Source organism: Monopterus albus, unplaced genomic scaffold (genome assembly GCF_001952655.1).
Source record: "Monopterus albus unplaced genomic scaffold, M_albus_1.0 scaffold82.1, whole genome shotgun sequence".
In the NCBI taxonomy this organism is placed as follows: Eukaryota; Metazoa; Chordata; class Actinopteri; order Synbranchiformes; family Synbranchidae; genus Monopterus; species Monopterus albus.
The window spans coordinates 612,534-640,280 of record NW_018127962.1 but is presented as its reverse complement, the minus strand read 5'-3'; the positions used below and the strand labels follow the sequence as shown (position 1 = coordinate 640,280).

Below are 27,747 nucleotides of genomic sequence, written 5' to 3'. Positions count from 1 at the left end.
CACAAGTAAGCCAGTTTTGGCGCTCAAGTGACCGAGATGTAACCGAGAGAATGCGGTCATTTTTCAAAATAAAAGATCGTTCAGACTCAGATAATAAATAAAACGGAAATAATTAATGATTTCTTGTGCGGCCCGGTACCAATTGATCCACGGACCGGTACCGGTCCGCGGCCCGGGGGTTGGGGACCACTGCCCTAAAGGACCTGTCCACTTTTCATCTATGTAGTCAGTGTTTTTGACAGTTTGTCAAAACAAATAGCTAATCTCACCATCACATGTGAATCTTCATTCTTTTCTATGTGATATAAAATTCGCTAGTAGCAATTGGCTACAGGTACACATGTCGTGTGGTTGCTTTAGATTGAGAAAGGTTCTGCTACTGCTTTATACTGTACAGTGGTGGCAGTGTAATCTATAACACATTATATTTTCAACATTTTATATGCAAAATATTTATATGCCAACTAATACATTTTCAGTTGTCAGGGCAGCTGAACCTCACGGGCTACTTAGTTACTGTTCACCACAGTTTTTTTGTGCCTCACTTTAAGCAGAATATTTTGATAGCCAAATTATTTTATAATTTTTACAACATATCATAATTATATCATAATTTTACGAAAATGGGCTGGGTTCATAACATCAGCATCTACTAATTTATCTGACTTCAAGCGGTATAAATAATAGATACTGTAGGTCCTGGAGGTTTTGTGTATTGAGATAATATATGGTTGAGATTAGTGGGAGTATCCCAACTATCAGCTCCTCACATGCTTGTCTAGCTTTTTGCGAGAATGTCCCACCCTATATTGTGCTATTGGTCCATCAGCGAAATATCCGTGTCTGATTGGCAGAACAGGCTGGCCGTCATTGATGATGACGTATAAACCAGGAACTGTGAGCAGGTAGAATTGGTGTGCTGGCATTCAGAAGAAATTTGGATCAAAGTACCAAATAATTCTTCAGTCCTGTCGTCTAGTGTCCACATAAAGCTGTTATACAATTCCTAGTGCAGAAACACCTCTACTAAGCGGTATATTCTCCCGATAAACAACATTTCTGTAAGTATTTTCGTGAATTCAGAGGCTGAATGCCGTATTATACAGATTTTTGTTTGTGTATTTGAATTTGCTCAGTTTACTTAAAAGTTACCATAAACGCGCTGCAAATTTAATATGTCTCCTGCAAAGATTTTCTCTTTAGAAGTAAACTGGCGAAAACTATACAAATGCGCGTGTAGTTGATCTGCAGAAAACCTAAACTGTGACGTTAGTTTATTAATCGTTGCGTGTACGTAGATAGTTTTCCACAATGTTGACAGAGAGATGTACCCTTAAATTCCAAAGGTCACCATTACCCACAACTCTGTGATTTGTTAAAGAAGTGCATGCACCCATTTTGTTAGCTCTATCTAGCTAAAACAAGATTAATCCTAACCACTCCGTGAACTTAATTGATCTGACCTAAAATAATTCCTATAAACTGTAGTGTTCTGTTTTTGTTGAAACTTTTACAAAGGTCTATAGGTAGGAGGTGTTAATCACCCTATCATTATCAACAAGGTCAAGTATATTAATCACCCTATCATTATCAACAAGGTCAAGTATAATAACCTCAGTGTAATTCTGTGCAACACCATAGTACTAGTGCTGCAACTAGCAGTTTAGTTTGTTGACAGTTTTCATAGTCAATCTTTTAACGATTTATTGTAAAAAATGTGTAAAAAGCATGGCACAGGTTTCCAGACCCCATCTTGCTCCCCCCCTAAATATAATTCAAACACCAAATTCAGTGTATAGTGTTGTATAACAAGAAAATTGGCTCCAGAGAATGAACGATGTTTTGCTTGAATAACTAAATAAATAAACAAACCTATATTTCTTCCAATTGACTTTTGAATACCTGACTAATTGTTTCAGCTTGACTGACATACTGATGAAGCCTTGAGGGGGAACCGTTTTTCATACCTGGTTTCTCTTCTCTCTTTGCATTATCGCACGTGTTTTAGAAACTCTCTTCCTGAACTGAAACTTAGCTGTGTGGCAATGTGCACTGAAAAGAAAAACTCATTTGTGACTTAATTCATCTTGCACAAGGTGGGAAATTCACCCTTAAATTGCTTCAGAGTTCACCATGGTCAAGGGTGCTATGGTAGGTTTTGTGATAAACACTGTTAAATGGCTTGAATGTAAAATTGGCTTTGTTATCTATCCATTTAAGGTGCTAAAATGGACAGAGAACTATTGTTATCAGTACCAACAATGCACCTGTCACTATGCTTAAATATAATTTTCGATGCTCAGCACACATCCTTGCTACCTCTTTATATCAAACTGTTGTGGATTCAAAATACAAATTTAAAATATGTAATTTCCGAGTGGAATGGCCACAGGAGGTGAGAGATGCTTCACGTGCTGCTTTGACTATTTAGATATAATATTGTGATGTTGCTGGACAGCACGAAATAGCTGGCAACTTGAAGAGCCTACTGCGTCAAACTGTAAACATTGCATTTGAGCAATGTCCTCTGTTCTTTTTATCCTCCTCTCACGTCCTTTAATTTGCTGACTCTGGTTTCCAACTGCTGGAGAACAATAGCTGTGCAAACGGTGTATGAAATGTAGCTGAAAACAGTATTTTAGTGTAAGGTAAAATTCAGGGCTCCCAAGGCTGTAGCAGATTCCCATGAGAAGGTAACAGACAGCACAGGCAGCCAGCTACGCTTCTTGAACATGCTAATGCAGTCTCTTTCCTCTATTCCCCTGCTCCATCTCTAGATTCTCCACCACTCTTGTTCTTCTTCAATGCATGTAGATATTTTATTCCTTTCTTATTCACCTCTCTGTTCTCGCCTGTGCACACCTGCTTACACATCTTTTTTTGTGTTGCATTATCTTTTTATATCATGGCTAATTATCAATATACTAGCAATATACTATTTGTATAAATATATGGGAGGCTGCAAATGTTTTTAAATCTTTCACAGATCTTTCTACCAGTGAAGAGGTCAGCGATTTCAGTATCATCAGAAAGCACAGGTCTTGTCTCACACTTGTTTTTTTCCACTAATTTAAACAAAAGGCTACACTATTGATTGATGCCGTGTGTTGTGAATGAGCATGTCTGGAATTTAGAGCAGAGTGCTCACTTGGAAACAAGTATGTTGGATGGATGTAAAACAACACACATACTGAGTTGTAGCACTAAAGAAAAGTATTATACAGAAATAGTTATGTCTGGCGCGTATATCTATAGAGGCACCAGCTTTGACATCAGTGCACAGCCTCACTGATTGGCATTTATTCTGTTACACAACACACCTGCATAGCTACATGACGAGCCTGTGGCTACTATTTATATTATTCCTAACTCTTTCTCTTTTTATCTTCCCCGTGAACTGTCACTGTAATCAAAGAGAGCTCATAGTGTGAAGGGAAATGGTGTTAGACTAAATGAGATGGATAGGAAGTGCGCATACTGTGAACATAACACACATGGAAGGTGGTGAGAATTAATTTAATTATGTCTAACAGATGTATGTGAAAGATAAACCATCTGCCTGATCAAAACTGACTACCATTTCTCTTTATGATCTTTTATTAAATGTAATCCTTCCTGCAGATTTCACAGCTTATCTTAGGCTACAGTAACAGGACTGGAGCTATATCCGTATTTGATTAAGTGAAGTGAAATTCTCAAACTCTGAAGGTTGTTTTTCTTCTCAGGGCTGAGGAGGGGAAAATGGGGAAGAAGGATGCCAATGCGACCCAGTTACCAGTTGATCAGTACCGAAAACAGATTGGTGAGTCTCCTTTCAACCTAGTGCTGATTAACAAGTTCGTTGATCAGTAGTAAATTACACTTTAATCGTATCAAGCAATAATATTTGGCATTGCTTTTTTTTGTTTTATAACATTAAAGCTGCAGTATGTAACCTAAGGCAGCACTAGCATGAAACTCCAAATCACTCCCCTCTGCACCACCCAGCGCTCCCTCTCCCTGCTACACTGTGCTCTACTATGATCTGCCACGCTCTGCCCAGCTCTTCAGATATCTCTTGTTATGAGAATGCAACAAACCTTACCGATCGAGCAGAAATAACTGAAAATGTCTGATTGGTTAGAGAGGTCAGTTCCGGTCAAAACCTTTTACAAGCTAATATCTATGCACTGCTGCCAGTGCTGTTCAGTGAGTCTGGGTCACCGGAGGCTTTGACAGCACTTCTCCACATTAAGACAAGTCTTGGAGCACATTTCAACAACAAAAATATTTTAAAAATCCATGCTGTAAATTGTCTTGGCTCATTTTCTCTGATATTGCATTGTCAATTTTATTTATTTATTTTTTTTGTATAGCTCAGTGTCACAAATTTGCCTCAAGGGGCTTTACGGTTTATACAGCATATGACACACTGACCCTGGATTCGAATAAAGAAAAACAGGGATGAGAAGAGAGTGAGTGGGTCTCACAGTTTGGATGCTCATGTGCTCAGGCGAACTAACAGAGGGGTAGGGAGATCCACTTGTTTTTTTTAGAAAATCTGCAGTAATCCCATTGGCAGGACATTGTGGACTGTGCTGTACATAACTAAGTTTAATAGATTCATTAAGACTGAAACCCACCAGTGGGAGAATAGTAGCAACTATGAAGCAAAAAGTAATCAAGACTGTGCTGCTACTTGAAAGTTGTGGTGTAGAGATGACTTTTTAGTTTGGATTTAAATAACTGAACTGAGTCAGACTGTCTGATTATCAGCTGGGAGGTTAATCTAGAGGAAGGGAGCCTGATAGGAAGCCTGCAGACTGCTTTTTAACTCTGGGAGCAAACAGGAGCCCTGCATTCTGAGAGCAGAGAGGAATGAAGGGGCATGCCCGTTAAGGATTTTTATATGTAATTAGAAGCACCTTAAAGTCTGACCTGACATGGATAGGGAGCCAGTGTTAAATCTGATGTAATGTGGATGTACTTTTCTGGATTTATTTAAAATTCTACTTGCAGCATTCTGAACCATCTTGAAGACATTTAGTTTGTGTATGCTACATGACTGATAGTTTAATCAAAAAAGATAATTAAAACCACAGGTTCTCTAAATCGATTTGGTCTTCGACTTGTTGTGCAACTCCATTTCAACCAAAGCCATAACTCAGTGATGTGGGCAGTTGTACCCAAACACGGCAATCAACTCGACGGTCTCTCACAGAAAGAAGCTAATGTTACACTTAATATATCACACATGATGCTGTGTTGCAGTGCACAGTCCTGCAGTGGTTTCACATATAGTATATAGTAACTGTTTGAGTGTTTTGAAGACTTTTATGAACAATGGCTATGTAAGAATCAACATAATGTCTTTACATAGTCATGGAAATGTTTCCAGTCTGTATTGGACTGAAAAGAAACTTAAACCAGACTTGCTGGATTAGAACCAGTGTACAAGCTGTGGAAGCAATTAAACTTGGAAATGAATGAGCAGCATCTGAGGTCACGCTACTGATGGACATGAAAAGTGCATGTTTGTTGCTATGTAAGAAGCTGTTTTGTCAAAGTGTAATGCCACTCTAATCCTGCTGTGTTTTGTTTGGTTGTCTTTCCCCCCTTACATCACAAAGGCCTAAATAAGGCCTGTATCAGTCAAAAGTTTGGTCCTTGTTAGCATGCCAGCTGGGGTTGCTTTAAGATTACACCTCATATGATGTCTTTCCTTTTGCTTTTTCCCTTTTGAAGCAAAACCAAAAGGTCGCCATTGGCAAAGCTGGATAATTGTGAGCGGCTATGACTGATGCAAACACAAAGGGAAGCTCTGTTCTCTGTGTAGGCTTAATGTTTTTGCTTCCAATCCCAGGAGGTGCATTCTGCATATTGAATGTGACTCAGTGGCCTTATTAGAGTCAAAGGCACCCACTTTTGGATTCAAAAATAAGATTGCACAAAAGGAAGTGAGATTCTTACAAAAGCCCTGGCGAGTACGCGGGACTCTTACAAGGCTGAAAAGAATGAGTTCCTTCATAGCGGTGGCAGCTATAAGACGAAGAGTGACATAATCCAAATGACGAAAGTTATAAAAGTAACAGGATGGCTCAGATTTCTGTCATGACTGAGCATATCCATTGTGACTCCACATCATTTGGCCACAGACGTTGAGAAAATCAGGATCATTTGCAGAGATGGTGGTCTTATAATTCACATTTCACTTTTTAACATCAGGAGATCAAGAACACTTCCCCCATGTATCAGTGTCACTGAGTGACACAGTCCAGAGGAGGAACATTTTAAAACTAGCAAGACACCATGATGTCAAAGTCCATGGTGACTCCATACTGTACATAGTCTGGCCATCAACTAGCAAGTTTGGTGGAACACAGGTCCCTTTTACAATATTCTTTCAGAGCTTACTGTTGTGTACATGTTTCAGCCTAGACCCCCTGTTTATTAAGTCAGGAGACCAAGAACAGTTTGAGCCCACCTGTCAGAAGCCATCCACACCATTACAACACAAGAAGCAGAGGGGACACATGTTCAGGGGATGAGCTTGAACATACAAGGGAGACCCTCAGCAACAATGGCTGGCACAGCACATTACAGAATCTTACTTGTGGCCTTTTATATTCAATCTGCTGTGTGATCTTAAAGATACTGGTCATTTCTTTGATCAGTCTTAAGGTGAGGAGTGGAAACAATTTGATTTGATACTTCATGGGGTGACTGAGGTTCATGTTCACAAATACATAGTGAACAGTACTAAACTCCTCAGTTCCATTAGATTTTAGTCTGCTTTTATTGCTGTTGAGTAATTTCATCACTTTTCTGGAGAGGGTAATGTGAACAGGTTGAATGGAGATGTATTTTTAAATCAAACATCACTCTCCAACATTGTTAATAAAAACTTGTTGGTTCTTGATTGTTTGCTGGCCCCTGGTGATTGTCATCTTATTATCTCAGGTTTTATAATTTCTGGTGTTGCGTTTGTGTTAACAAGCCTCTTGAGATGGTCTCTTATCCTAAATGTTTTCTGTTGGTGCATGTTTTCATTTTTGTGCCTTGTCAGTTTCACATTGTGCCTTTTGTATCAGATGTCCTTTTGTTTTTTCATGTTATCAAAAACCATCACCCTCAAACTGACAGACATCACACTATTTGTCTTTTTCAGCACATGATAGCCTATAAAAGTTGGAGTCTCGTAAAGCAGCATAGCAGTTCCACGTGTTTTCATACTGGGACAGGAGAATGTGATCATGTAGCCCACATATATCCGTTAGCAGTCTGCCACTGTCTGAAACCTGGACCAAATGAGAGCCGAAGCATAACGAGCTCGTCTCCTGCTGTCACTTCCCCTGCCAGGGGTGCAGAAAATCTTTTTCCTTCCTATTTAGTGCTTTTCTTTCGTATCAGTTAAACATATTTAACAGGGGTGTCAGGGATATGTTCATCCTGTTGACCATTACCTTGTTTCAGCTCCTCAGCATTTACTGCTTTTTAAAAAGAATGACCATCAGGCAATTTCACTGAACCACTGTTTAACAGCAAAGATTGAAAACCGAGATGGTGGTGGTGGGGTGTCACAGAGGAAAGTAGTCTTCAAAGATTTCATGGAGCTGGGTCTTCTGAGGGCTGGAATGGGCCACACATGGTATTTTAAAATCATAAGGTGGCTTATTCATGGCACATCAGCAATAGTCAAGGCTGGTTGTTGAGCTGTACCATCATCTCTGCTGGAGTGCTTTTGTCATGTCAGGTAGTCATCAAGGGACCACTGTTGACACTGTTTTTAAATACCATTATTAAACCTGTTCTAATTGACTGCACCAAGCTGCCCTCAGGGGAGGTAAAGTTATAGTGTTCTTCAGTTGGTCACTGAACTCAAAGTAATAAATGGATTTAGATGACATTTTTTGGAGAGGTAGGGTATGGGCCACAGAAGAATTGATTAGATTTTGGTGCCTCTCCATATCATTTGGATACAGGAATATTTAAAACCCTTTCCAGCACTTAAAATAAGTGAGTGCTGGAAAGGCTGCGGACTGTACGTGAACCCGCTTGTGGCCAAAGTGTGTGGCTGCGCTGCTGAGCACTCCGAGCACAAATGGAAATGAATCTCTGGGCTAATGACAACTGTCACTGTCAATGGAAACTGAGTGCCGTCACTCAGTACATCCCGCTGTGCAAGACAGGAACTGGAGGAGCCCAGAGAGGTGACAGTCTACAGCCGGGGAGAGATCTGCTCTATTCAGCGACAGCTGGGCGAGAGACGGGATTATCTTGATTTCAGACGGTGAAGGCATACAGTTTGAGTTAGTCTTAAAGATTTTCATCATTTTCATCTGGTATTATGCCATTTTATTAAGTTTCAACATTTTTCCATGTGAAAAAGTAAGCACTTTGTCCAAATTACTTTGAAAAACTAGAAGTTGTAATTCGTTTTGCCCATGTATGTCTGGACTCCCTTTGCTGCCTGAGATTTGACCTGTCCTCTCCTGCCTTGACATAATACAAAAGACGAGGCATAAATATTTTCCATGCGTCTGGCCTCAGCCCTCCAGTTCCACTACCGTGCTTTCTGGCAGATGCCAACGATCCGCACCATGTGGTCACTGACTGTTTGGCTGCCATGCCAGATAGTCACAGAAGCAAAGCACAGGGAGCCGTCAGACATGCTGTCAGTGTGGTGCTCGAATTGTCCCTGGGCTCTCACAGTACTGGACATTGGACTGTCTGTCGCAGTCACCTCTTCACTCTGCATGTAGCGCATGTGGCTAATCCCCATAGACGCAGATATACACACATACTGTGTATGTTAGTGCTTCATTTGTTTTTTTCTGACTGTATGACAACAGTGTACAGTAGCTTTTCAAACATTACAGTACTGGATTTTACACAGACCAACAAACATTATCACTAGCAGCAGTAAATGTTATTACTGTAATGCAAACATGTGACACTTTGCATAATGAATGGAGCATTTCTTCAGAACTATCATGGCTTGAGGTCACAAATCTGAATCAGATGAAAAGCTTCTATTTTTTTTGTCAAATTTGAAACATGGCACAATTTAAATAGATGCTAATTGATGGATAAGTGACGTGAGAATTAAGTTGCTTGTTCTTGTCAAAACATGTAACTATTGTAGTTCTTAAGCCGACAATAAAGGCTTGACATGCAGAATTCAGTATTCCATGTGTATCACTGATTTTCAATTAGAGATCAGCAACCTCCTGCGATCTGTGGGGTTTCTGAAGCAGTTTAAAACGTTGCAATATGCACGTGCAGGTGAAGAGTTTTCAGTTTAGTCTGTGTGTTGGACCATTACAGCTAGAGGTGCTTCAACAGTATGTAGTCTTGGTGCCATGATTTCATCTACTTAAGACTACAAAAAAAATCCTCAGGGCCAACTGACTACTGTTGCAACATCTGATCTTTTATCACCAAAAGAAACCGCTAAAGCAAAAGCCAGTAGTTAACAGTCACACAGTTTGACCTGTGACAGCAACCCTGTTGACTCTCCCCTCCATCATTTCTCTCTTCTGCCTCAGTTGTCCTACATTTTGTCTGTGTCTACTGCTGCTCATGTTAAAAATGTGAATTCTGCTTTTACTGCAAGATACTGTATTAACCCACAATATTATCCTTTCATCAAGCACCACTCTGGAGTTATGACAGGAATGCATTAAATGTGGCATCTTGAAATAGGTTTTATCATCACTGATGTGGTCAAGTTTTGGTAAAGGTGGCACAGAATTTGTGTCCACATACAGTATTTTTAAACAGCACTGCTGGTGTTGCTCTTCTTTCAGGCAAATACTTTTAGATGTCTGCTTCCCCTTATTTTAATGACCAATTGTTGTGACACAAATCACATGCCTTAGCCCCCTCCTTCTCTTGCATGATCATTCACATGCGGCTAATTTTAGCTAATGCCATCTACTTGTCTTGTTATGCACTCCTGTTTGTCATTGAACCATAGCTCAAGATAAAAATTAATTTCTCCACGGTCTTTTAGGTATTGGCACTGACAAATAAGCAAGGAAAACTGCAAAACACACATCTCAGCTGCTGTAGGGGGAGGGCCACTTTCACTTTTCTCTTATCCTCTTGACATAAAACCAGTGATGACTTCAGTGAAAGGCACACTTTGGGAAGCCTCTCAACAGGCACTCTAGGTCACCTAATGTTGCTCTGTGACACGCCATTGTCGTCGCTGTACAGGAGGACAGTGATGCCTTTTCAGTGTGGCAGGCAGAGGCAGAGAGGGATGGCGTGTAGCTCAGTACAGGTAGGTAATTGGTGACAGTGTCTACAGCAGTGGTGCAGCAGGGGGAAAAGCAATGACAAATAGGAGTGCTCATAAGCCCAGTGCAATATCGTGTGTGTGTCTGTGTGTGTGTGTGTGTGTGTGTGTGTGTGTGTGGTCTCCAGACCCAAACAAACATGTGGTTTTAAGAAATACAGTGCTGTAATACAACAACAATACCTTACATAGCCTGATGTAATTTACTGGCGTTTTCCTCCCATATCAAATATTCATATTCCTACTTGGTGCAAATATTCTGGTTTTGCTCCAATTAAGTATTGAATCTTACCAGATGGCTATTGGTGTATTGGGTTGTTATGAAGTTATTCATAAAAAATTAAATTCTATATGTAGATGTGGAGCAGGTTATGAAAGAAGCAGCACAGGCATATATTTTAGAGGCAGTTTGTGGGAGATGTTTTACAGTAAACACTGCTTTTGGAATTTAAACCCTAGGTTGTTAAGTTCTAATACTGTTTTGTTTTTGCTTGGGCATTGTGTGGCAAAAAAGATCTCCTGAGGATGTATGATGTACACTGTAAATATGCAGTGGCATTTCCTAAATACCCTAGATTTAACAGAAAATCTTCAGTTTATATCCAGTAAATGTAGATGTCACACAAGCATACATGTCAAGATCAATAAATTTCTCTGTAAATTTTGCCTCCAGTGGATTGGCTCACAGCTTGGTGAGCTTTTCCCCTCTCAGTAACCCTTTATTAAATGACAAGATAAAAAAAGAATTTTAGAAAGCTGTTGTGACTGACTAGGACTTACATGTCTATAGCTGGCTACAGTGTTGATGGTTAGTTTGTCACAGTAGTTAAGTGCCGTAGGGATGACGTTTTTTTTGTAATCCAACCCGGAGGATGGCAACACCCTCAATCATCATAAATCGGCATCGGTTTTATGATTTTTGAAGCCTAAATGCAATTGCCAGAAGTAAAAAGCCAAACATTTTTTACCAGCCAAAATAATAAATTGCCTTTTTGTGTCACATACTCATTGCTTCAGTATTTCATTCAGGTAATTATGTACTATGTTGAAAACAAATAAAGGGGCCAGAGCTAAACTTGAAGTAAACTTATTTTCATAGGTTATATCAATCAGCAGGTAATAAATTCATTATATTCACTTTTGAATAAAAATTTTAAAGCCACAGTAGAACTTATGAAGTCTTGTTTTCAAAATTCTGCTTAACATGATATTTACTAATAAGGTTAGCCTACTTCAGGAACAAACAAAAGTAAATTTTAAGTTTTATAAACCTATTGGATGTTTAATCATTTGAACCAGCTTAAAGCTCCTCCTGAGGGTCTGTGTACTTGGCGTCCATTGGATTTTCATTTTGAAATGAGAAAACTGAAGGCAGAGCCTAGCTACGCACACACAGGGTGCAGGGCAGAGGACACAGCAGAACAGACGGATGTTGAATGCACATAGGCTGATTTCATTCCCGAGTTCCATTTATAAACGTATCAAACAAAGCCAGAGAATGGCCGATCGTTTTGTTTTCTGTGGTTTACTATCAAAATGAACAACGACCTGTTTTCCGTTTTGTTTCCCTCTATATGTAAACGGAAACTGTGGAAACTGTTTGTTTTCTGATGTTGGTTTTCTCATTTCAAAACAAATCCAGTGACCATAAAATACGATGACCCCTGAGATGTTCTCTACCGCGATCACCTGCTTTGCACAGTCCATGAAATCTGGTCTCCTGACTAAACCATAGTCTGGTGCATGCCCACTCATGCACCTGTATTCCGCCACCACTCTGCCTCTTAATGGTCATGGTCAGGTGACTGGTTAGTCAGACCTGGACAATATGTAAATGTCACTCCTTCTCTACACCAAAAGTATTTGAGACACGTGTGTAACTGATAGGCTCCTATTTTACTCACATCAGATGACCACACTGTCCATTTTTCAGCTCCACTCTCACTTTGCTTGTAACCATGACCTGAAGCTTATTTTTACAATTTGTTCAGAAAGCCAGTTAGAGGCAGAGTAGCAGAGGGTCTTCACTGAATGCGTGTGTGTGTGTTTGTCTGTCAAACTCCTTCACAGACAGAAGCAGGGCGCCCATAGTAGAGACTTTCAGGTTTTATTACAATGATTCTTTTGCTACAAACATTTGCCCGCCAGTGTGATGGGTAGTCTTCTCAGGTTTACTCACCAAATGGAAAATCTAGCCACATTTGGCACCTGGCAGGTGTTAATTTCAGGCCCTAGATGGAAAAACATTTTCCCCCCATATTTAATTTTGATCTCAATATTGACCAAAATAATCATGATTATGATTTTTGCCATTGCGCAGCCCTGTCAACAAGGCTGAAGGGTACTCCCGACGTATTCAGATGACCTCTGTCCCTTTCTGGTGTGACGGAGCCATTTTTATAGCAGCTGATTATACTGCAGGAGATAAACTTAAATTGTTGTTTATTGCAGCCGTGTGAGGCCAGTTAAGTTTCCACAGTTCTCTGCATGTTACATGCATGACAAGATAAATCCTCAAATATTTCATTTTTATACTTTTCACAATGTAGCTTCCTGCAGTCTTACATTATCACAACCACCCATTTACAGTCTGAAAGTCTTCTTCAGATTCTGTGAATGGTAAGCAATCTGAGGTACCCTCCAATCAGATTTCCCTCTCTCCACTTTCTGACAAGTGGAGGAGACATCCAGCGGCCCTCCTAATGAATTCCCACTGGCTCACTGTCTGCTCTTGGCAACATGCTCCCTGTTTCTATTAGCCCTCCACTGAGTCAGAGGAGAGAGAGTCCAGAACCAGGAGGGATGGAGAAAAAGATAGGTATTGAATACAAGATCTCAGAAAAAAGCAGAGGCAGTGAGATTGTCAAAAAAGAGAGTGTGTGCTGCGAGACAAAGCAGCTGCTTAACGCCAGGCTAATGGTCATCTCCTCCTTCCCCCCTGGCCATCCCCACAAGACCTGAGCTGCTGCTCCCCAAGAGATATGCAGCTCTGACTGTTTGTTTCCAGAATCTCAACATTCGCACACCCCTTCTTTCTCACTAGCTCATTTTCTCCCACAACCTTTCCACACGGATGTGGATGTTTTCTTTCATCACTTTCCCCCTTTTCTTGCTACCTCTTCCAGTGTAAATGAGGCTTGCATGGAAGGAAAAGAGGGCTCCGGATGTCCATCACCAACTGAGACAACCTTGCAGCTGACCTGAGGGCTTTGCTTCCCTGTCATGTACCTCTATTTCATCTCTGTCCTTATGAGGACTGTTTCTCGATTTCTTAGTCCGTCATCCATGAGAACTTAATACCCGGCTTCAACTCTCACCCTAATCTACTATATAGAATCATAAAACATCATCTTTAAGGGCTCTGTTACATGTCCACAGTCTGAGTGGATAAATAGGTTTTCACAAAAATAGACTGACTAAAACACACACTCTGTTGAGCAAGTTGTTGCCTTTCCACCCTATTGTTACCAAAGTTCCTTTTCCTGCAGTGGCTTGTTTCTAATTAGACCGAGACAGCCGGCTCATGTGAAGCATGCACACGTACATGCACGCTTTGCCAGGTGGCCAGTTTGCCCACAAGACTCGCCCTTGAGAGTTGAGCTCATGGGAAGCCAACCAACTGTGTGCAGCTCAGGTCAGAAAAGATTTCATAGTGTTTTGGATGCATGTGCAGGTTGCAGTGTGACATTTCAGCCTTATTTGCCTCTCTTGCATCATTTTGTTAACCTTTTGACATTTTCAGAATCAGAATTGGCTTTCATCGCCAAGTATGTTGAGCATACAAGGAATTTGTCTCCAGTGCTTTAATGCAACAGACAATAGAATAGTGCAATCAAAGGTAGGGGAAGTGTGGGAGGAGGAGGAGGAGTGGCAGTATTCATAAAAAGTTTTATACACACACACACATTTTGAGCTATCAGTGCTATTTACAATTATTACACTGCAGTAGTTGCCGAGTCATAGATAATGATTATATTTAACTATGTTTACAGTTTCAGAATTGCAGTCATTAGTCCAGTGACTTGCATTATTCTACTTATCTAGTTGGTTATTTTTCTGAATATTGTACAAATATTTAACAAAAAATGATGAATTACTTTCTTGTGGAGTTAGATGAGCTCACCTCCGCCAACTGGAAGATGGTAAACTTGGCTTAGCATAATGATTAGAAGCAGCTAGCCTACCTGTTGCTAAAGGTAGCAAACCCTGTCTACCAGCACCAATGAAACTCACTGATTAACATGTTGTATCTCATTTGTTTAGTCTTTACAAAAATGAAAGTTGTGGACAGTTTCTTGGCTGCTGGGGCTTCTGTCTTCCTGTCAACTCTGCCTGGCCACATATTTTTTTATACAACAGTGATTTTGCAGTCATTTAACCTGTATTCCCCAATGTCTTGTTTCATTCAGGTAAACAGGACTACAAAAAGACTAAATCTGTCTTAAAGGCTACACGTCTGAAGGCTGAGGCAAAGAAGACTTCCTCTGGATTCAGGGTGAGACTGGCCTCCATGGACTTTCTATCTCTTTGGGCTTGCTGAAGTCTGTATCTGTTTGACCGCTTCTGGCTGTCTGTCTGTCCCTCTGTGATTCAGTTTGCCAATCATCTCTGTTCCTTTTGTCTGCCTGCCTGCCTATTTCAGAGTGTCCCACTGGAATCGCGTCTCATATCCCAGACTGTTGGCTTTCTTACAACTTATGTTAGGGAATGTAACAATATAGATCTACCTGAAATGAGGAGATATGGCCCCTATCCTTTCAAAAACCCATTCAAGGGAAAACAATGAATTGGACATTAAATTAACAGAGTACTCCAAAAAGTTTATATTACTATATCATATCTGCAAAAATGAAGATGACATAACACACTTTTTTAACATCTAGTGAGTTCCAAGAAGGATTCAAATTCATTGGTTTCCTTATTTTATTGATAAAGGAACAGTGGAGAGGGACAAGGAGAGACCGAAGGCCTTTTCAGACTTGCACTGGATCACTGAAATTATCTAGACACTATCTGAAGGAGCAATATGTGAGAATGCAAAAGTCTGAGTCAGCTGACCCAGATTTTAAATGGGCTTTACCTTGCCAGCTCTGTAGTAAAAAGTCCATATAATATCTGAGTGAGCCTGAGTGATATCATGAAAGAAAACAGCTGCTTATAGTCTGGGGTTTTAGGGCTGAGTATTGGCAAGAATCTGGTGATATGATACGTATTGTGATTCCGGGGTTGGGAGTCGATACATGGTGATACTGTAAACAAAGTAATACATTGTGATTTTTCTTTTTTTTTAAATCTTAGTTTAGAAAGACTGTCAAAATAAGCAACACACCACCATATGCATAAAACCATCTGGATCTGCATTTGTCACAGTCCCTGTAACATCCAACAACATAGCACTACTTGGCATGTGAACGGTTAATAAAAAATCAATACCGTGCTTTTGAGAATTGATACAGTATCGCAATACTCAAGTGTATTGATGTTCTCTTACACCCCTATGGAGCATTCACACAGAGGTAGGGGGCGTGCTGATGATGCTCTGTCATGTGACTGGCACAAAACCAGAAAAAAGAAACAAACTTCCAGTGGTGAAGAAAAACAGTCATTTTTAATGATGATGCCAACGAAAATATTCAAATGTAGACACGAGGAGATTCGGGGACTTCGGTTTTTAATAGCCGGTGCTGAAATCATCACACAAATTTAAAGAATGGCAGGAGACTTTTTTTTTTATGACCAAATTACAAACTGGCTACGTGACTGCATCGTGCCCTGTTTCTGGGTAGAGTGCACAGGAGGCGGAGGCCCCCCTGCATAAACCAAAAGGAGTGTTTCCAGTAGGTGAGAATGTGTCTGTCTCTTGTGACAAAGTCCAGACCTGATTCTACAGACATAGTCTGGAGTTCATGTGTGAAAACAGGCTGTTGAGAGAGAAGTATGAAATATGACAAACAGAGAAGAAAGAGAAGAAGAGTGACAAGATGGATGGAGATGGGTAATGTCAAAATAAAGGGAGGTGAGGGTGTTGCTAGCTTCGGAAACTGTGTGTCTCCACTTTGTCACACAGCAGCGATTAGGAGCTGTTCCACAGGCAAAGATGGATGACTCTGCGTTTATCATTCTGGCAAACACGCCGCCACTGTTTATGCTGTTCCTCTGTGTTGGCTTACCAATAACCAGTCTTATTATTTCAGGGTTTCCCTATACAGAGTTGACTCCTGAACCCAGCATCGTCTTAGGTTTTTAAACCCTCTTTGAAATTGCAAGATACCTTCAGATGAAGTCCGGTTCTCTGTGATTTTTTATTAAAAATGGTTTAATGAAAGCCAGAACTAAGAAAATATTCAGGTTTATTTTTACTCATTGTATTGAAAATAGTTTTAGTTTGGAGTATAACAGCCAAAAGGCCTCCCTTCCTCATTAGACTTCAGTTAGCATGTAGTACACTGATGAACAAATCGTGGTGAGAATTAAACTCTGGGTGAAAGGGTCTGGTTTTAAAATATGCATCTCTTAGACACGCAAGGCCTCATTAAGTACATCTTTAATGCAATTAGATTAGTCCATATCTTGAAATATAGATATTGCTCATGAATAATTTAGGTTTTTCACGCCCAAGATGAGGGGAATTTTCAGAGGCTGGATTAAAAATACCTCTGGGACGAGATATTAAACTAACTTAGACCTCTTGGCCTGGAGTTCGATTGAAATTCCACCCAAATGTAATGGATATGCGGTCACACTTGCTTTCTCATCACGTCTTTTTAGCATTTTACAAAGTTGTGATCTTTACATTGCTCTGTGATGACAGTAGAAAACCCCCTTCTCTGTCTGAACCTTTCGTTGACAGCAATGATTTGGCTGTGGTTTATAGACATGTTGTTTCATGCATACTTTTTCCTCGTCCCCCTCTCCTCCTTTTTTTTTTTTTTTTTCTTCTCCTCTCCCTGGTTGAGATGCTGGTCTCAGATGCAGCTGGCATCTCTGAAGGGCCGACAGACATGCAGGCGCAGAGAATCTGGCAGCTGCCGGAACAGGCTGTCTTGGGGCTGTCTTAGTAGCAGGGCAGTCTGGATAAGTTGGCACAGCAAAGGAGGGAGAGACTGGGAATGAGAAAATGACAGAGGGAGAACTTCTGTTCCCCCAGCAGTGATCAGCAAACGCCAAAAAAAAAAATTGACCTGAGAAGTGGAGGAAACCAGCCACCTGTTATATCTGTGCATGTTTTTGTACACATGCCGAGTCACAGTGAGTGTATGGAAGTGCTGATCTGCAGCTCCACTGAATGTTGCATGACATGGGGTCACAACAGCAGAGATGAAGTAACTGGTAGGAGGTTAGCTGCAGTCTCTCCTCAGGTTGCTCAGAGAAGAAGAAGTGCCTTCGAAGTAGCTCCAGCACTCTAGCTTGCAGCACAGCAAACAAGCCTGCTGCCTTGTCTAATTGGCACACTAGCCTTCTGTTCAGTTCTGCACTGTTTTCCCTCGGCCTTATTTAGCTGCTGAGCCTAGAAAGTTGGGGAAAATTTTCTTATGGAATTGGCAGAGGCAGATAATGACTCTGGGTGTCTCCCAGCTGTCATTTGTTAATGTATGTTGTGTGGTGAGTAGAAGAGGATTTTTAGTAGTGATTCTGCCCAGTTTCTTCTACTCAGTTTTTGGTGTAAATATAATTATACATATATATCTTTAATCATAGAGCTTCTAGTTTTATTTTAGAGGTGTGAGTGCATCGGTTGGTGAGCGTCTATATTCATTGCTAGTACATTCTTAAGTGAAGACTGTTAGTATTAATGGTGAGGAATGCTGTGCTGGAATCCTGGATCCAGACTGTAGCATCAACTCCAACCTCTCACTAAAGCAGAGTTTTGGATTGGATGCCTGTGGTGGCCATTAGATTTATGAGGCTCATTCACACTCGCAGGAGCGTTGACAACATCTGGGAATTTGCAGGTTTTTTGTCCTTTTGTGTCATTTAATTTATAGTACACTTTATGAAAGTAATCAGTGAGTTGTGATAGTGGTGATAAGCTTTTCCTGTTCATGGAGACATTTTTGTGTCCCCGCTCCAGTGATAGCCAGAGGTATGGAGGCAGTTATGTTTTTGGATTGTAGGTACATACAGTTCTTGTGAATGCAATATGTCAGGAACATTTTGAGAGAAATTCTTCACATTTGGCTCAAGGACGAACTGATTCGACCTTGGTGGTGAAAGGGCAAGGTCACTGTGACCTCACTTCTGTCCCATGCCTGCAAATTTGACTGGTTAGGTCAAAATCAATTCTTACTCATTTAGCAAGACAAAATGTACAATGTTGACTGTATTCATCATCCATGTGAGAATGTTCTGTTTCCTTGCTTGAAGTTAAAAATGTGGTGTTATTTGAAGGCTTCACCTCGGACCTTGATAGTTTATGGTACATTCATAGACAAAATTATTGATAAAAAAATTTAACACAAATTACTGATACTGAAAATAATTTGGTTAAAGCCCAGTAAAAGATGAGAAGGTATTGCTGTCAGTGATTGTTGTGTTCAAACGTGCATGATGTAAATGTAGGAAGATGCTGCTTACAAAGCAAACACAAAGTGACTAGCAACTTTTATCTAACCAGTGATGAAGTACAACCCAGTGGTTGGTTTTTTGTTTTTTTTATTACTGTGACTTATTCAAATGAGACATACTCATCAACTGAGGCCCAAATGCACCAACAGTTGTTTGTAGCTTGTGTCTATCTGCCACCCACACACAGCCACAAACACACTGAATCGCTCTTGCTTAGCACGTAGGCACATACAGAATGATGTACACACACACACACACACACACACACACACACACCAACCCCAGAAGGAGAATTTCCCAGATGAGAAGATGTCTGGGGCTTGTCGCCGGGGTGACAAGGACTCGGCTCCCAGCATGCCGAGTATACTGCAGCTGCCGCCAGTGAAGAGAGAGCCACATGATGAAGATGATGATGTGCTTGGGTCCTATCCAGGGGTCTCCATCAGAATGTGGGCAGAGAGGCTGTGTTTTTGTCTGAGTATCTGTGTGTGTGGGCGCACATAAATGTGTTTGTTAGACAAGGCAAGAGTCAACACAGTGGGCCACTCTCCTCGAAAGCAATGATCTCAATCAAGAGCAGGTGCTTTCTGCAGCTCAAGTGTTTTCACCAAAACCCCTCCAGCTTGTTTTCATAGACATGTCACTATAACCAGCTGTTCTCTTTCTCTGAAACCTGAAGCAAAGACAAAAGGGAGGGAGGGGGGGAGTTGCAATTTCATCCATCCTTTTGTTTTCAGAATTCAACAAAATGTTTTACCTACGTCAAAAGCGCAAAGTTTTCTGGCCGATATTGTCTGCAGAATTACAAATGCTTACCTTTGTCGTGTTTTTCAGAGTTGTGAGAGAACAAGAAAAAGCAGAAAACAATCAAGCCTCAGTGATTTGAAAGCAGTTCTTTTTTTTTTTCCTCAGAAGCCTAGGCAAAATAGAAAAGTAAATCAAGCTGTGGGAGCTTGGTGGTTAATATATGAAACTAAAGTGCATGAAATTTAAAAGTTTTCCAATTAAGCAAGGACTTTAAGCTGTTTGGAGGCTGCCGGGATGTAGATAAATGTGGGCTGAGGCTAATGAAGGCCAATGCTGCTGATGACTAGGCACCACAGTATGTACACAGATAGCTGTGGATGCTGTGATGCCTTTTAATTGTCAGCCCCCACCCCTGTCGTCAGAGAGGAATTAATATTAGCCCCCTCCACCACTCCTCGTTTATGCTGAGTCTTATCACTTTTATTTCTTCTCTCATTCTCTCTTGGTTTGCATTCTGTTGTTTCTTTGTGCCATTTGGCCAGTGAGTTGAATTTGCAAAAGTCTGTGTGTGCATGCTATGTATGGCAGTTACTGTCATTCATATACAGTCTAAGGGAGGGATGGTTTTTATCTTTTCTTTATCTTTTCTGTTAGTCATCTTGTTTGCTGCGTTCTTGCTGAAGAACAAAGATTATTGCCTGCACACTCCAAAAACTATATTTATTCAGGCTGAGCTGCAACATTGTGCACTATTGGGTATTGGGCCTAGTAAGGAGTTACTCAACCAATGGTTGGATGTATTTATAATGGGACTTGGTAGTTGTTTTTGTTGTTGTTGTTTTTTATGCATATAGATGTATGTTTATATTTTAATGTGGTTGGTGGGTTAAAATATTGTGTGGAAGAACTGGGGTTATTATGTTGTTGTTGTGCTGATTAGTAGGGGTGTGGTGACACACCTGACATCAGTTTGAAGGAGTCTACATGCATGTCTGAGCACAAGCTGTGAATACCTGATGAGGACCTAATGGCCAAACGTTGCTGACGTGGCAGCTCGGCCTGAATAAATATAATCTTTAGAGCATCAGATCGTTGTGCGGGCTATAATCTTTTTATTTTACTAGTATTGCACCTTGGCCTATGTGCCTGATGCAAAGAATAGTTTGGGGAGGAGCATGCGCTTTTCTAAACGTATACAGTAGGTCACTTTTGCAAAAATGTTCCTCACAACTTCATTCAGACATTCTCGTAACTATGACAGCGAGAACCACAGCACACGTGTTATTTACCATACATTTGAGATTGGACAGTGAGTTGGAGTTTGTTTTCTTAGTTTATTGCTGGTTAGGGCGTTCTCCAAAACAGTTCTGTTTTTTTAATGAGCGTTATATGAGCTTCTTAATGAAACCCACAGAGATGCATGAGAGGCATGCGCAGACACATAGACGGTCTGGTAGGCTCGTACACCCTATGTCAGTATGTCGTAATATTGTGTGTGCCTGTCAACGAGACTGTATGCAGTACAGACTTGTGCTGTGTTGAATGTGATATGTAAATGTTGCTAGGTCCGACCTAGTGAGATTGCTTTTATGGAAAAAGTGAGCAGGGTGCTCATTCAGACATGAAGCCGTTCAGATATCGTCATATTAATGGAGAGAAGTGCATGTCTGAAAGCAGCTTTACAGGTATGTGCAAAAATTAGAATCACATGTTATAAATAGGGGTGTAAGAAAACATCAGTACACTTGAGTATCTCAATATTCCGTTTTACAAAACTATTGATTCTCAAAAACACAGTATTGATTTTTAACTAATAGTTCATGTGCGAAGTAGTGCTACGTTGTTGGATGTTACAGGTACTATTGAAAATGCAAAAAGCAAACTTTTTTTAACAGGAGATTTTATGCATATGGTGGTCTGTTGCTTATTTTATGACCGCTTTTCTAAAATCCCATTTAAAAAATGCAAACCATGGCCTCGTTTACAGTACCACAGTGTATCGAATCGTGATGCATATCACCAGATTCTTGCCAGTACACAGCCCTAGTTATAAATGAGTTTGTGTAGGGTTGCAATTGTGTTTTAACTTCATTTGTCATGTCACCTTTGTTGTTGTGGCACAGTTTGCATGTTAAAACAAATTTCCATGTTCAAATCAGATATTTTCTTTGTGAATAACCTCCAATTAGGCTGTACTCTGCACTCTTTTAAGGCCCTCCAAGCTCTCCACTGTTGATTAGAAAGTTTGCTGCTAATGAGTTCTGTTGATAAAGAATAACTGCCATTGTTCAATACTCTGAGTGGCCCTAATGAAACTCCAGTTGATGAAGATTGTAATCGTGTGAGCGCCACATAATGAACGAGTGCTCCAGATTCCCATTTTCAAGTTGAATGCCACTCCTCTGGAAAGGCTCAGTTTGTCTGACAATTAACCAATAGAAAATCCAAAAAATAGGCCATTTTGTTGGAGAAAGTTTAACTTCTTGGTTTAAAAAAAAAAGGTAGGAGCGCTGTACAGAATGATTGCAGCTAGAGGAGAGTATGGTGTGGTCACTTACACACTTTTCTGGAGTGTGATATTGTATGTTTTGAAAGGTCCTTTTTCTTGCATGTGATGTGCTGTCATGCTTTTAAGTGATACAAACAAAGTAAGAGTATCCAATTTTTTTTTATTGCGTTTGGCACAAAGTAGTTTTGAATCTGGCCTGATAAACTGGACATTAGCCCTGCCACAGTGTGCCCCATTAGGGGGTTACTCAACTTCATCAAATTCTTTTTTTCTTTTTCCACTGACTTTGTGTGAATACATACAGTATGCTATTTACACCTTATAAATTCCCTAAATTACCTGCAGTATGTTTGCAGTCTGTCACCTGACTCATTACATCAGGTAACAATTTCCCACAGTGAGTCTCTCAAAGCAGCTGAGAGTGTTTGTCATTAATGTGCAAATGGGTCCATCAGAGTGAGAACACCTACTGTGCAGACCTGGTTTACTTTCAAGGAACCCGAAACCATTTTCACACAAATGCAGGTACATTTGAAAACACATCTGTTTGTCTGTTTTGGTCTTCCATCAGCCTTTCACTAATGTTTTCCAATGCTGTAAACAAAGCTTTCAAAAAAGCATAAATGGCTTTTTAAAACGCACCAGTCTTGCATTGCTTTGTGGACAGGAAGCACTGACACATGATTATCAGCTTGTTAAACAAAACAAACATGGCTGTCCGCTCTCTGCCTGATTGCATTGTTTCCTATGTACCTGCAATAGTGTGAAAAAGACTTCATTTTGTATTAATATTTGCATCTTTCAACATTTTTCCACATCTGAAAAGAAAGCGATGATTAAGGACAAATGTTTTTAAGTTATTGTCAAAATACATCAATAGAACTAGAAATTATTTTATTTTTGCTTTTCAAAATGAGTTAATGAACAACTTCAATGTCAGACAGATTTTAAAAAAGTCTATTAGAAATGCAGATGAAAAGAAAGACGAGGGACTTGGAAAATATAAATCAACACTTGTAAATAAGCTCAATAATTACTGCAAAAACATTCATACAAATTGGAGCTGCTTCCAAGTGTAAAAACAGACAGGGAATCAGGCAGGTGTTTAAATAATGCTATTGAAGAACACTGTATCTTTGTCTTTTCCCTTCTCAGGATGCCTTCCTGGTCATTGCAGCTCTCCTGTTCTTTGTCCTCTGTGTCTATGCCTTCTTCTACCTCAATCTGAGCACTGAGATTAACCTGGATGTGGATATGGATTAATAAGAGCTGGACCACATTGATACAATTTTCTTGCACCACACTTATGCTGTTTCTGTTTGTTAGATAATTGGTTAATCCCAATTTTCGTATTTTAATGTTTCTCGGTCCTTGAGCCTTGTTTGGCCAGGAAGTCGTTCTGGTCAGCTATGATGAAGGATGTCCCAAAGCTGTTATTTCTGCTCTGAGGAGCAAGGAGGCTCCTGGAGAAACTATAACCCAAGATGCAGGAGTGCGTATTTTACAGAAATCTGGATTGACACACCCCTTTTTTTGGAAATCAGTTGGTGATTGGACGCTTGATATGAAGGATCGGAGGAAAGGACGTCTCAATTAAAACATGTTTCCTTGGCTCCTCTCTCCTCGCAATTTGTCCTTGCATCTTTTCCTTGCCTCTTAGGTGGGCGGGACTAACTGGGAATGTACACTGAAAGCAAGACATGAGCAGCGCATTCCATGCTTTTGTCTTCAAAACAGCTGTTTGTCAGCAGGACAATGGCAGGAGAAACCCGTCTTAACTAGGTGGACAGATGGCACAAATGTACTGGACAAAAATAGTTTTCGTGTAGGCCTATGTTCCTCAGGAAGTAATCCCATGGTTTGTATCCCAGGAATTTGAATTTCTTTGGCTCTACAGAGTGAAACTCAAAACAGCCTGATCATTCATATGAAATACCAGAAGAAACTGACAATAGCAGGATTTGTATGATTTTTTTAACAGCTATGTGTGGAGATTACACTTCACTAGGAAAAAAGTAGACCTGAGGCATAAAAAAACAAAACAAAACACAAGCATGCCAAGGGAGACGTGCATCTTGGACTCAGTAGGGCTTGACATGCTTGGTGTGGTTTAGGGGTAAGAGGCAAGGAAAAGACACAAGTGAGGGAAACGTGGAGGAAGGTCAGGGAGGAAAATAATTCAAACACTGTTTCTCTTTTTTTTTTTTTTTTTTTTTGCATGAGAACATATCTGTACAATGAAACTGTAATCATTATTCTAACATAAGTTGCACTATGGTTTTACATATTTGTCATCCGTGAGCTTAGATCTGTCAGCACATCTTTGATTCCTGTTCCCTAAAAAGCTTTTATAGTAGTCTTCCATTTCTACAGTTGAGACTAACCTCTGTTATTCATATCCCACATAATCACATCCCACTGTTTTCCTCCACTAATAAATGTAAATCTTCCACTGAACTTGTCATCACAGTGAGACAAACACTTGCTTCACATTTCGGTGCACAAACCTCTCCTCCCGGATATCTGGAGATCACTAAGTGTGAGATTAGAATCCAGAAAACTCTCGTCCTGACTGAACATGTGCTGAATACAGAGTGACACATTCTACCCGCCACGTTTAAGGACACACTTCTGCAGGATTAACATTTCAAATATGATCCTGTTCTTTCATTTGAAATGGAATTACAGAGCTGAGCAGTGACTAAATAGAGGTGGACCTACGTGTTTCTCATAAGGAACACCTTGATGGTATTTCTTCTTTTCAGATGTATGCATTGTTCCCTTAAGGATACAATGTCATTGTAGAAAGGAATATGAAGGTCTGTCAGTGCTTCTTTTTTCTTGCCTTACGCTTTGTGTACAAAGACTGACCTTCCACTAACAGTTTTCTGTGCTTCCACTGTTTGTGTGGGTGGTTGTCACAGACGCACACAGATCCAGGGGTTTGTATTTAGTCATTGTGCTTTCCATCACATTCTATTTCATAGTTTTTTCAGCCCATTTCAAATCTAAATAAAAGCAGTTGATACTGTTTTTGGATACATACACCTTTGTGTTCATATAACGCATATAAGGCCAATACCAAATACACTAGAAGCCTTGTGACTTTTTTAATTCCCCGGCCCCCCCCCCCCCTTGTTTTTTTTTTTTGTCTTTTGGTTAAAACTAGTCTCCCATGCCAGACTGTGTTCTGTTGCTGATATGATTGGCGAAATGTGAGACAGTTTTTGAGCTCAGTTTCTGCTATTTCTCTTCTTTTCTCCCATGACCCCCCCGACCTCTAGTAAAAGACTACATGTCAAAGAAACCATTATGATAAACATGCACCCGTACCCTCGCCCAGTGCCTTTTATCTGGCCTCGGTACATCCAGACCCCCTCCTCCACCACTGTGAGTGACTCGCATGTGTAACAATAGATAGCCCGAGCTAATAGACCTTCATACGTGACACCGGTTATCTAAAAGGTCAACCATTACCAACTACCAACAAGAGCTCAGTGGAAAGGATCTGGCAGAGCTGCTTATTCATTCAGACCCAGGTTTGGTAAGATGAGATGTGATCTATTTTTTCCCCAATAGTGCTGTGATTGAATTGATTTATGTTATACACTTTATGCTTTACTTTGTCATTATGATTCATTTGCTGGATACTGTGGGATGTATTACTACATTTATTGTGTTTCCAAATCATGTATCTTTGTATGGAAATATAAATAATGTAAAAAAAAAAATTAAAGGACCTTTTCAGTTTCAAGTAGATTAACTTGAATGAATATTCTTTGGTATGAGCCGAACTGTGTGACCAAAGACCATGTTGTATATATTTCTTGGCAGTGATGGAAGAAGTGCTCAGATCCTTTACTTAAATAAAAGTACAAATCCAATGGTGTAAAAATGTACATCATACAGTATGTTAGGATTATCATTATTGATGCATTACTCTTCACATCACATTTAATTTTGCAGGTGGAAATTTGAATTGCTGCTGGAGGTCTTGTGAATTTTCCCATTGGGGACCAATAGAATCAGATTACGCTGTATTTTGTTTTAGTAATTTGATTCTGAAAAGTAACTAGTAGCTGAAGTTATCAAATAAACATAGAGGAGTAAAAAGTACAGTTTTTGCCTCTACTATGTAGTGAAGCCTTAAGTATAAAGTAGCAGAAAATAAAAATACTCTGTATGCATACCTCACAATTCTATTTAAACACAGTACTTGAGTGAATGTCCTTAGTTACTGTCCACCTCTGTTTCTTGGTTTTCAACTTTTAAAACTGAGCCACTTTGGTGATGACTAATGCAGACAGAAAGGTGTTGACAGCATCTCTATCCAGCTCAGAAAAAGCCTGCAGGATCACATTTTTTGTCAAATCCTTGGACATACAAGATGCTATTCATGTGTTGAAGTAGTTACTGTAATTGCAAGCATTAAATAGAAGCTTGACATTAACTACAATTAATGTTGTATACATCTGTATCCCTAAAGGTTTATAATTAACTATTAAATGTAGGCATAGTCTTAAAAGTTAATGAATAAAAGATCTTATTGTCAATTTACTTTTACGGGGTAAAAACTTTCCATTATTCCTCTTGGATCCATTTATTTTTAAGCTATAAACAAAAATGTTTTGTCAGTAATGGGTTATTAAGTTGTTTTGACTATAGGCTTGTCTTTTATGGGCTACAAGTCAAGTTGGAGCCGAATCTGCATGTGCGTAGCTGTGAGGATGACGACAGGATTGCCCCGGTGAGATGCTGCAGTAAAAGGAAGATGGTCATTGTTGCTCCTTGTTCAAGATGCATACAGCAGAGTTGACAAAAGTACTCGAGTGTGACATATCGCTGCTGATTGACAGTGTTTCACTGACTTCTTTTCACAGCAAGTCAAACAGGAAACCAGTCTGGTACCAGTGTTGTATGAGTGTTTAGCCCAACCTTGGCAATGTTCACCAGGAGTTGAAGGCATTGAGCTTTACTTCCCACTTTGTGACAAATGAGCTTGATACCATGCGCCCAAGCCATACTAATTAGTCATGTGAGGTACGTCACTAAGAGTAATTACAGTATACTTAGGCCCAAACTTGGCTGTGCACCAACATGCATGTACAGTATGCAGTGGTACTTTCCCTCCTGCCTCAAGTGTGGGAAAGTAATGTTCTCACATGTGTGTGTGTGGCTGTTTATCAAGACATGAATCATAATTATTACTGGTGAACTTGACGCAGCACTCCTGGAGCATGCTGGGTTTGCCTTGCTTTTTCTTGTGACATAAACAAACATATGCATTTTGTCAAATGTTCTATCTGTACCATGACATCATGTGAACATAAATGCACACTGACCTCGGTGTACTTTTGTGTTTTTGCGTTAAGAGTTGGGGGGGGGGGGGGTGTTTGAGCATACACAGTGCTTGTGGAGCTGCTTTTCTTCAGTGTGTTGAGTCTGTGTGTGTGTGTGTGTGTGTGTGTGTATTTTCAGCATTCAGCACCGTGCCTGTGGCTATGCTCCAGTGGAGCGCCCAGTCTCTCTGACGGACCGGTGAGAAGTGAGGAGGGTCAGTCCCGCCAGGAGCTCATTTAGTCTCTATCTCTATCTCACACACACACACACTCAGTCTCTCTACAAGTCACTCTAACAGGGAGGC

General features: G+C 40.2%; 1 protein-coding gene across 2 annotated transcripts; it reads left to right on the top strand.

Annotated features, from left to right (window-relative positions):
- The first annotated feature begins 852 nt into the window (after nucleotides 1–852).
- triqk (triple QxxK/R motif containing) lies at nucleotides 853–27,747 on the top strand. Of its 2 annotated transcripts, none has more exons than XM_020606970.1 (4): nucleotides 853–1,061; nucleotides 3,726–3,802; nucleotides 14,692–14,777; nucleotides 27,582–27,747. In XM_020606970.1, exons 2-4 carry the CDS (start codon nucleotides 3,742–3,744, stop codon nucleotides 27,681–27,683), a joined length of 249 nt encoding a protein of 82 aa, XP_020462626.1. In that variant the 5' UTR covers nucleotides 853–1,061; nucleotides 3,726–3,741; the 3' UTR covers nucleotides 27,684–27,747. The 2 variants fall into 2 exon arrangements, with proteins under 2 accessions (XP_020462626.1, XP_020462625.1); XM_020606969.1 differs by lacking the exon at nucleotides 27,582–27,747 and adding an exon at nucleotides 23,259–24,257.

Bases quoted from the DNA above. Each gene is read 5' to 3' on its own strand.
- triqk (XM_020606969.1), top strand. From the start codon at position 3,742: ATGGGGAAGAAGGATGCCAATGCGACCCAGTTACCAGTTGATCAGTAC. The intron at 3,803-14,691 runs GTGAGTCTCCTT...TGTTTCATTCAG, and splicing joins TCAGTACCGAAAACAGATTG to GTAAACAGGACTACAAAAAG. The intron at 14,778-23,258 runs GTGAGACTGGCC...TTCCCTTCTCAG, and splicing joins AGACTTCCTCTGGATTCAGG to GATGCCTTCCTGGTCATTGC.